The sequence below is a fragment of the Simochromis diagramma genome, unplaced genomic scaffold (genome assembly GCF_900408965.1).
Source record: "Simochromis diagramma unplaced genomic scaffold, fSimDia1.1 OVJJ01000596.1, whole genome shotgun sequence".
Lineage (NCBI taxonomy): Eukaryota > Metazoa > Chordata > Actinopteri > Cichliformes > Cichlidae > Simochromis > Simochromis diagramma.
The window spans coordinates 22044083-22054844 of NW_024387245.1; the positions used below are offsets into that span (position 1 = coordinate 22044083).

General features: G+C 41.0%; 1 protein-coding gene across 2 annotated transcripts; it reads right to left on the reverse strand.

The window, feature by feature from the left end:
* Positions 1-2046: 2046 nt before the first annotated feature.
* LOC120714527 (inverted formin-2) lies at positions 2047-8647 on the reverse strand. 2 transcript variants are annotated; one of them, XM_040000789.1, is made up of 3 exons: positions 8510-8647; positions 6446-6882; positions 2047-6290 (listed from the first exon to the last, which is right to left on the reverse strand). In XM_040000789.1, the coding sequence occupies exons 2-3, from the start codon at positions 6763-6765 to the stop codon at positions 5819-5821; spliced, it is 792 nt and encodes a 263-aa protein (XP_039856723.1). In that variant the 5' UTR covers positions 6766-6882; positions 8510-8647; the 3' UTR covers positions 2047-5818. The 2 variants fall into 2 exon arrangements, with proteins under 2 accessions (XP_039856723.1, XP_039856724.1); XM_040000790.1 differs by lacking the exon at positions 8510-8647 and adding an exon at positions 7884-8490.
* Between the last annotated feature and the right edge of the window lie 2115 nt (positions 8648-10762).

Below are 10762 nucleotides of genomic sequence, written 5' to 3' on the forward strand. Positions count from 1 at the left end.
CCGTGGCTCAGGGGGTTGGGAATCGCATCTGTAACCGGAAGGTTGCCGGTTTGATCCCTGGGCTCTCTGTCCTGGTCGTTGTGTCCCTGGGCAAGACACTTTACCCTACTTGCCTACTGGTGTTGGCCAGAGGGGCCGATGGCGCGATATGGCAGCCTCGCTTCTGTCATTCTGCCCCAGGGCAGCTGTGGCTGCAACTGTGGATTGCCTCCACCAGTGTATGAATGTGAGAGTGAATGAATAGTGGTATTGTAAAGCGCTTTGGGTGCCTTGAAAAGCGCTATATAAATCCAATCCATTATTATTATTTCTCTTTTTTCTTTCACGCCAAGCTCTCTCCTCACCATGACACATCAGTTCAGCATCCTGCTCCAGTCTGTTGTTACTCTACTGCTCCATCCTTCCCTCATCTGTTATCAAGTCCTCAAGCTACTTTAGCTCATACAATTGGGGCAGCAACTCATTCCCAAACTGGAGCGGATACGCCACCTTTTTTCTGACTGAGAACCACAGCCTCAGACTTGGAGCTCTTCCTCCTTATACTAGTTGCCTTGCACTCGGTTGCAAAGTTTCCAAATTAAAGCAGGAGGTCCCCACTTGATAAAGCCAATAGGACTGCATCGTTTGCAAAAAGCAGTTACAAGATCCTGAAGACACAGAGTCCTCCTCTCTTTATTTATGAACCAAATCAGTGACAATAAGCAGCACTGGCAGTCCAACAGCCAACTCCCAAAGGAGGGACATGGCCTACAGTTTGAGCTCCTGTTCTCATCCTTTTAAGTCAACTTTTTCCTGATTTGCTGTCCTACTATTGCTACTGTTTTTACATTATTATTTTCTTAGTTAGCAGCTATTTTTGACATTGTATTGAAAGCTTTAAATGCAGTTTGCTGATAAAGTTTGCTGGCATTGGCTGATCTGATCGAGTTTCAAAAAACTGGTGACTAAAACCCGAAAATTAGGGCAAACTTTACAGTGGAGTCATCCATCTTTAATATACAGTCTATAGTGTGGACCCAGGCAAGTAAAATCTCATTTAAAGAAAAGCTTAATCATCAACCAAATGAGGTGATTATAAGATAGGAAATAACTAAGTTATTAAGGATTTCTGAAGTTCTTTGCTACAGCAATTGAAATGGTGAATATTGATAATTATAAAGAAAAGAGCATGCTGTTGGAAAAATTAAAAATGAACTGAACTCAAAGGAAAAATAGATTCCACAAAGATTTTTGCATTTAGTCACTAATTTTAAAAAAGCAGTCGTCATTTCTCCCACTGTAGTTTTGTCCATGCATTCTGGTTCATTTGTAAACAATGAAAGGAAGACGAAAACGTCAGAGTCATAGCATAGCCTTTTTGTTTTCCTTCAGAGGAATGGAAAATTTCTCTCGATGTTCAAAGCACAATATTGTCTATGTCGCTTGGGAAAGCAATTTCCACGCATCCTCATCCTGTGTTATTAAGGATGGATCAATCCATGACATTTTCCATCTGCCTCTTAAATCTGCCTGTATGGATGTTTTGGGACACATATAAACTTTGTGAAGGTGGAAGTCTGTTTTTATTGCCGACAGCTGACAGCAATCTTCTCTGGAATTTGGCTGTGTGATTCCAGCGGTAACTGAGATTTACCTTTCAGCATTTCCTCATTGTTTAACACCACGTTTGTTTTTAGGCGATAACAAAAATACAGCATGCAGCTTTTAGGAAAGGATGAGGTCTTTAATGTTTGATATTTTTTATAACTTTCAATAAACTGTGTGGCGCAGAAATCAAAACTAGCTGTACTGACCTAAAAACCCATCTGTAGTCTTTTGGAATGAAAGTGTAAGTTATAAACACCCTCTCTTGTGCCATCTGGTTTACAAAAACAAGATAGGGATATCCAATCTGTTAAACTCAAGGCATTAAAATTGTAGTGCATGATGTGTGAAGTCATCGATACCTGGTCACTGGACTGTGTGATCGTCGACACACTCGTTCCAGCAAATGGTGACTATGACACAGTAAGTAATGATCCTCGATCTGATACACAGTTACATGAGTTAAGTAGGGACAGAAACTGTATTTCATTTTATTTAGCACTGCAAACACTGTTCCTACCAGTCAGACACAGCCAAGCAAGATTTAGAACACTTTTATTCACTGTTATAGATAATAATTATCATAAATACCTGAAGTATATTGAATATTTTTCTCTTTTTTTATTTAAAAGGAGTGCAAACCTACAGACCCCATGAACAGGATACATAGACAATATGTTATGTTATGTTGAAAGAACTAGATATAGAGATATAGATATAGAGCTCATGAGCTCACAGAAAACTCAAAACATTCCAAAACTCAAAATGTTGGGTCAAAGGCCCATGACAGTCTGTATGAATTATATTCATTAACTATCTTTCTTTCTATCTAAACATTTCTTGTCAAAAAAAACAAAACACCAAGAGACAACATTCATTAGCTATATAGTCACATATTTCTACAAAATATGCCACCTTGCAGAAGAACATGCACTTGTGCTACCCATGTTACCTTTTGGGAAAGAAATTCTTGCAGGAAATAAGATTGTGATCTTACCTAATCTCATAAGGTTCCCTTAAATCCAGTGTAGCGATAATCAATTCAGCTGACCTTCTAGGGATCAGTTGTGGCTGCTGAGCTGATCGGTGTACATGTAATTAAAATTGATCTATTCCTCCTAATATGCTTTTAATCCAGTGATTCTTAGCACAAGCAATATGCTATTCAGTGATTAACTTAATGAATAGGAGTACTTCAGTATTTCACTACTAATAACTCTGATGTGAATGTTAATATGAAAATGGGAGCATTTAAATTGGCTTGTATCACACTGACATACAGTTTCCTCTAAAAGCCTCTTAGCTATTTTTGTTTGCTTGCTTGTTTTTTATTTGTTCCCTAGTTTTTTTTTCGTTTTTTTTTAAGAAAATCACCTCTGTTTGCATTTTCATCATTGAGCAGCACTAGTTTATGATAGCTTATGGAGTCCATTGATCACTAACTAAAGACAATGAAGATTGTTGTGGCTAGAGACAGCATTTCTCTAGAGATAATGTTAGCCAGCTAGCTGCTACAATGAATGCCAAGTTGTCCACTTTATTACTTAAGCTAATGCTGGCTAAGCAGAAAGCTTTATCTGGCCAAACAGGAAATTCACTGTAAGCAACAAAACACACCAGCATCAAATATTGCCTGTAGAGGTCAGTTTGCCTCATTAATCAAATTTCCCTGCGCTGAGATTTGAGGTATCACTAGATTTGTGCAGCTAAGTTACAGGTAGACTGACCAGTTTGAAAAGAACAATTATGTTCTTTTCACTCATTTTCAGTCTAGTTTTTAACTGGAATACTGACAACTTTTGACATATTTTCTTACTTTGCATGAATAACAACATGCACTTAATTACTTCAGGGTGCCCTCCGCAAAACTCAAGTGGTTTGTAATAAATAAACTACTGCCCGATTGGAAACGTAGCGCTCCTAACCTGTTTATCTTAACCATTTTTACTGAATTGTTGCAGTAGCAGAGCTCATTGTTTCCTCAGTTGGGAGGTATTTCCTGAGCTGGGTTTTCATGGCAGCGTCCCTCCCTGTTTCACACCATTCTTTGCATTCATGCCCCCCTCTCTCTGTCTCTTTCTGTATCATAAGCTTTTGCTTCATTTAGTAATATAAGCCTTTAACAGTAAAAAATTCAAACATGATTATTAAACCGTATGTTTAACAATGCAATCGCTCAACTCTTAACTATTTCATTAGTGCTCTTCCCCAGTGGATGAACTTAGCACATATTAAAAAGCCCCATTGGCACAAGGGTAACGTCTGACATCTAACATCTTGTTTCTATGGTGATCTTAGTGGCCACATTAACAAGGTGAATTTTTCTTCAATATTTCAATATGTTTTTTCCAACCAACCTCTCATTTATAATTCAACATTAGTTTGTAAAGGGGAGCTGTTTTAGTTGATGGTTGTTTGTTGCTCTCTGCCTGCTGGGGTGAAAACCGCGACCTTGTGTACCTTGTATCTTTAGTCATTTCTGCATCCAAGTCTGCTCGTGGGGTCACGGTCTCCATTCTAAAAGCCAGTTAATTCAATATGTGCATGCGCTTCTGCAATGTCTCGTAAGTGGTTGTAAGCTGAGGAGGAAAGACATTTGTAACAATATACAGCAGAGGCAATTAAATAAAATGAGGAAATGTCAGGCAAGGATGAATATGAATGTGTTTGTTTTCTGGATGTGTTGAATATTAATCAAAGTTTTTCATTTTGAAATGTTGCATATCCACTTTAAGAATCCTTCAAACTTCAAAACTACTTCATGCAGCAGAAATTATACATGGTTATACATATACATGACTTCTATCATTAGTTAAAGTTCCTCTTAAAATTGGATGATACATGCACTGTTTACTTGAATCCCCATTTTTCATGGAAGGATTCAGCAGTATTGGCCACTAAGAGATAACAGTCTCATTTTAGGAGACTAACAGCATCCAGGTGAGAGGGCTGGAAGGATGGCATTGACATTAATCCCATATTTCTAACTCAGGAGGCCATTAAACATCAGAATGTACAGGAGAATATGAGAAAATGAACCTACAGGTCTCTTGATTTATGATGGTAGTGAAAATTTTCCTGAACACTGTCGTCGAGTTTTAAAGAAAACAAAATGATCATTTTGCAAGTTATGATGCTCATTAAGGAGCCACAGAAAGAGCCAGAAAGTAATAGTGAGTTAATCATTAGGTGATCACTAGATAGCTAAAGTGACTAGGGATCATGGTTATTTTTTTAATATTTAAAAATGTCGTTATTATTTTTATTTTTTATATTACAATATTTTAAGACAAATAACAAGGTGTGTATTTTCTCAATCTGCACGATGAAGTATGTAATGCAGAATTTCTTATTCACACCTGAATGTGGTCACACAACAACGAAAACACAAAAATGTGTTACTAACTACCTGGTGATGGACTCGTTATACAGTGCTTAACAAACTTATGAGGACACCACAAAATGCAAGGGTTATGCCATATCTGCCCTAAATTAACAGCATAGGTAATTTATTTATTTATTTTTTATGTTTCTGTAATGGTTAATCCACCAGGATTGAAAGGTCTTTGATCAAACTATTTTAAACTCTAAAATACAATCATTATAATCCATGAATTTTCAAATTCTTAATTTTTTCTTTTCATGGGATCCCTGTCATGCTGAGAAATGAAGCTGTTGTCAATCAGATGCTGAGAAATGGTTCTGATTGGTGGATCTGGCTGTGCTTTTTTTGCATTCACATCAACTTTAACACGTTCCCTGACACCACTGACTGAAATGCAACCTTCTGCCATGTTTTACAGATGACTGTAGATGTTCACTGTTGTACCTCGCTCTTGAAATCCTCCACCAAAAAGTCAATGTATTCATAAGCCCTGTTTTACATACTGTTCATCTGCTATTGGTAGTTTTTTAGTCCTGCTTCTTGGACAAGTGGAGGGTTTCATCTGTCCTCCTGACGTCACAATCCAGTTAAAAAAAAAAACATGGTTATAATAGAAGTGTTTTTAATTAAATTGCAATTTTATTGCATCTGCTTTTTTCTTTCTTTTTTTTGTCAATAAAGCCCTTCAGTGGCTGACAAAGTGCAAACTTCATGTTTTAAACTTTTGAAACGTTAACCTCTTATATTTTGCTGTATATTACACACACAAACATAGAGTACAGGAAACATCTTGTAATCCCTGTCACAGTCACAGACTCCTTGAGGAGATCACACACATTCTGTGAGAGTTCAAACAGATGAGTGTTCAAACAGGATGACCGTCGACTGGTTGGAGAGGTTGGAAAGCCTGGATGGCCTGAAAGTCCCAATCCGAGAATAAACATCTGCATCTGAGCAGGCACCCCATGACAGGTGAGGGCTGGGCGGGGTGGTGTGGATGACAGGCACGGGAAGAGGGAGTGACGGGACAGGGGGTGTCGGAGGGAGAGAAACTGGAGGGTGAAGAGGTGGACGTGGTAGGACAGGAGGTGGGGGGAGTGGCAGTGGAGGGGGTGCCGGTGAGGGCAGCGATGGAGGTGGCACTGGGGTGATGACAGCAGGTGTCACTGAGGTTATGGTTTGGAGTGGTGCAGTGTCTTCAGGTACTGCCCTGTTCTTCTCTGGCAGCTCCTGACAAGGTGTGGGGTGTTTGAGTGTGTAGGTGCCACTGTGGTAGAAGCTGGTGTACTCCAAAGCATGCCTCGCTCTGGCCATCCTCAGCCTGAAGAAAACATAACACCAAGTAAATATAGCGGTAAAACTCGGATCCCATTTCTGTGGCCAAACTGACTTGGGTCAAGACGCACACAGATGACTTACCAAACAAGCCTGACATCAATTTACCTTTTGGCTACATGTTATTACACATGTACACACCTGTGTCTCAGCTGTAACAGTCTGTACAGCAGCAGGAGGATTACTGCTCCTGCCAGAGTAAGCAGAAGAATAGCCACCCTCAGGTCTAAACTCCAGCAGGATTTCCCACCAGGTCCCGATGAGCTGCAGTCACTGGGGCTTTGTGGAGTCTGCGGCTGGAGAGGTTCCTCCATCCCCCGTTTTGGATTGATGATAGCCCTGACCAACACGGGCTGGATGGAGTCCAGCAGGAATGGGTGTCGGCTCCTGGATATCAGACTCTGAGGTTGGGGAGGGATTTGGAGAGAAGTGCTGATGGTGACTGGATGACCAAGCTGCATCGCTGCCAGTTTGATCCAGTGAGGAGGAGTAATGGAGTGCAGCTTGATGTAAATCAGTTCTCCATTTCTTTCTCGCAAGTGTGTTCGTGACTCCCCAGGAAGTGGTTTTTAGTCTCTCTGAAATATAAAATAAACGTTCTCTGTATGCCTGTTCTGTCTGATATGCTTTTGTTATCTTTTATGTAGTTCACTGTTATTCTAAGATGTTTTCACTCTCACTGCAGACAATGGCAGAATATTCCCTCTACAGTTTTTTTTCCACATGTATAACACTGCCTTATCACTGGAAAGAATCCATTAGGTTTGTGAGAGGAAGATGTCTAAATAAGAGGTTGGACAAAAGACATCCACTCACTTACTGTGAACCCAACAGACTATTACCACAGTAACCCAAACACAGACTTTATAGTGGTGGGTATCTAAACAACCAGTGGTTACCAGGCAGTTGCCAACATATCTCTGTGCTTGTCTTACTTATCCCATCTCTATTGATTCCTAAAAATTCAAGAGTTTAAAAAAACAGTCTAAAACTAACACAGACCATGTTTAATATAGTATATTTAATATGTTATATCGGAAACATTATGCCCATTGACCACTTTAACAGCAGCAATCAGCCAATCACACAGCAGCAACCTAATACAGTTAGTCAAAAACACATGGTTAAGATGATCGACTGAAGTTCAAACTGGGCATCAGAATGGGGAAGAAAGGTGATTTAAGTGACACTGAACATGGCATGATTGTTGGTGCCAAACAGGCTGGGCTGAGTATTTCGGAAACTGCTGAGCTACTGGAATTTTCCCACACAATCATTTCTGGGCTTTACAGAGAGAAAATATCCAGTGAGCAGCATTTTCTCTGTGTGAAAATATCTTGTTGATGCTAGAAGAGGTCAGAGGAGAATAGCCAGACTGCTTGGAGCTGATACGATGGCAACAGTAACTGAAATAACCACTCGTTACAACCAAGTGAGTGCTGTTTATACACAACAGCCTACCTGAGTATTGTTGCTGACCATGTCCACCCCTTTATGACCACAGTTCTGCCATTATAATACATCATGTCTCAAATAATCTTAACTCGTTTATTGAATGTGGCAAGCAATTCACTGTTACCTCCAAAGTCAACAGATCTGATTCTGGTGAGAGCACCTTTGGAATGTGGAAAAACAGGAAATTTGCATCATGGATGTGCAGCCGACAAATCCGCAGTAACTGTTTAATGCTATAATGTCAATATGGACAAAAATCTCTGGGGAATGTTTCCAGCATCTTGTTGAATCTCTGTGAACTAATGTAGTAGTGAAGACCAAAGGGAGCCCAGCTAGAACTAGCAAGACGTAGCTAACAAAATAGCCAGAGAGTGTAGAAGAGACGAGACATGTCAATGAAGAATCCCGAATGCAGAATCACACAATAGCAAAGATGGTGCTTTAAGTATAACTTTTAAAACCTTACTTTAGGGCAAAGTTAGCAAATCTTTAAAAGATTTTTAAAGTCAGAGCTGACAGCTGATTTTATACATGCAGCTCTCGTGTCCCACTTAGCAGTGATATGAAAATAAATTTAGATAAAGCTTCAAAATCACATTATTAGAGAAATTAATTGATCTCACTGGTTTTGTTCACTCGAGTAATCACCTGAAAAGTATTGAAAACATAAGAAATAAAAATGAAATCTTGAAACTGCCACTCCCTAAACTCCTGTTTGGTCTAAATTTTTACAAGAAAGTTTAAACTTACGTCATTCAAATGTGACTGCGTTGAGGGCAAATTCATTAGAAAATACAGAAAACAGAAAAAAACTGCTCACAACAAGAGCTGTGGTTAAGAGCTGCGCAGCTTTCCAGGACCTAATGCGGAATCCTGAGTTCACACCAGTGGAGAGGAAGCCAGTGAAAACAGCAGGAAGCTGTTCACTTCCCTGACATACAGTACAGAAACGTGATTGGAGAGGACTTCCTATTACCATGGTTACAGGAAACTAGTCAAGGAAATGCTTTTTTCAAGGACCTGAGCTTAATTCTGATAGACAAAGCAGATGACAGACGCTCGACTGTGTAGAAGCAATATTTAATTCTTACAATGCTATAAATACCACTCACATCATCCAACCATGTACGATAAAAAAAGCAAGCCTCCTATTTTACTGTACAGCCTCATATAACAAAGAAATGCTTTATAAAAAGGGTTTTTAAGGCTTCTTTGCTTTGATAAATAAGATAACAAAATGCCCAATAGAGTAGAAGAACCACATATATGCTTCCTGACCTCTAAATCTGAGGTTTATCTGGTAAGAAAGAACAAAATTAACAAAAGCTGTTTCAAAGGGAAAGTGCTGTTTCAGAGCCGCCAAAGCAGCCCAAATTATCCCGACTGTGCTGCGGTGGGTCAACAGATGCAGAGAGATGGAGGCCGCCATGAAAGGCTACCCGCTATCTGATGGAGCCTTTATTCGGGGGACGAATAAATGACACACAGGCACAGAAAGAGGCCCGCTCCGGCACAAGTCCAGCTCTCATTTATCTATCTAATAAGTTTTGATGCCGGGCCAAGCCGAAAGGGAGAAACTCTTAGCTTTCACTCAATATCCCTGCCTGGCAACCTTGCAATCCTCTGATATTGAAGTCGGGAGTAATATTAAAAGATCTCTTATCAGAAGCCCAGTTGTAGTTCAGAGAGGAGGTGATCCGCCCAGGCAACCTGCCAGAAGAGGCTTCAGCAGCTGTCCTGTTTCTTAAAAACACTAAGACAATAACAGAAAAACGTGTCTTCATTCTGACGTCTACATTTAGTTTGGTTATTCTTAATGTCTCTTTAATGAAAGTAGCCTCTATTGTCAGGAATGCAAAATCCAAGGAAACACAAAGCTCAAAGAGTAAAACTAGACTAAGTATAAGGAAAAACTATTTGTCACGGCCAGGCGGATCAGCTGCACGCTGATCAGCACGCTCTGTTTCTCTGAAGTCATAGTTACACTGCTAGTCTTAGGCTACCCCTGGCTACGTCCTATGTCCTGTTTAAAAGCCGCCACCCCCGCCATGAACCCACCAATCAATTCAGCGATCTCCGAACCGTCAGATCTGTCCTCCGTGCCGTCTGTTTATCACGACCTGGCACTGGTGTTTTGTAAGGATAAGGCACGCTCCCTTCCCCCCCACCGGCCGTACGACTGTGGGATTGACCTCCTCCCAGGCGCACCACTCCCGACCAGTAGGTTGTAGAGCCTGTCCCAACCTGAGCGTGAGAGCATGGAGGGATACATCAACGAATCCCTTGCCGCGGGTCTCATTCGTCCCTCGTCCACATCTGCTGCAGCCGGTTTCTTTTTTGTCAGTAAGAAGGACAAGAGTTGCCCTGTATCAACTATTGTGGCCTCAACGCCATCACAGTTAAAAACAAGTATCCCCTCCCGCTGCTGAGTTCCGCGTTCGAGCTTCTCCAGGGGGCCACTATCTTCTCAAAGCTGGACCTGCGCAACGCCTACCATCTGGTGAGAATAAGGGAGGGGGATGAGTGGAAAACGGCTTTCAATACTCACCTGGGCCATTTCGAATATCTTGTAATGCCTTTTGGTCTCACCAATGCACCAGCTGTGTGTCAGGCTGAACGACGTTCTCCGGGATTTCATTGACCACTTCGTTTTCGTCTACTTGGATGACATCCTCACCTTCTCCCACTCTGTCACAGAACTCCAACGCCATGTCAGGCAAGTCCTTCAGCGTCTCCTTGAGAATCGTCTCTTTGTTAAAGGGGAGAAGTGTGAGTTTCATATCTCAACTGTTTCCTTCCTGGGCCACATCATCGACCAAGGTAACCTCAAAACTGATCCCGCGAAGGTTCAAGCCGTTGTTGACTGGCCGACCCCCTCTAACCATAAACAGCTACAAAGCTTTCTGGGGTTCGCGAACTTCTATCGTCGCTTTATTCGCGACTACAGTAAACTTGCCCTGCCTCTGACCCGTCTTACTTCTCCCAAGGTTCCCTTCTGCTGGG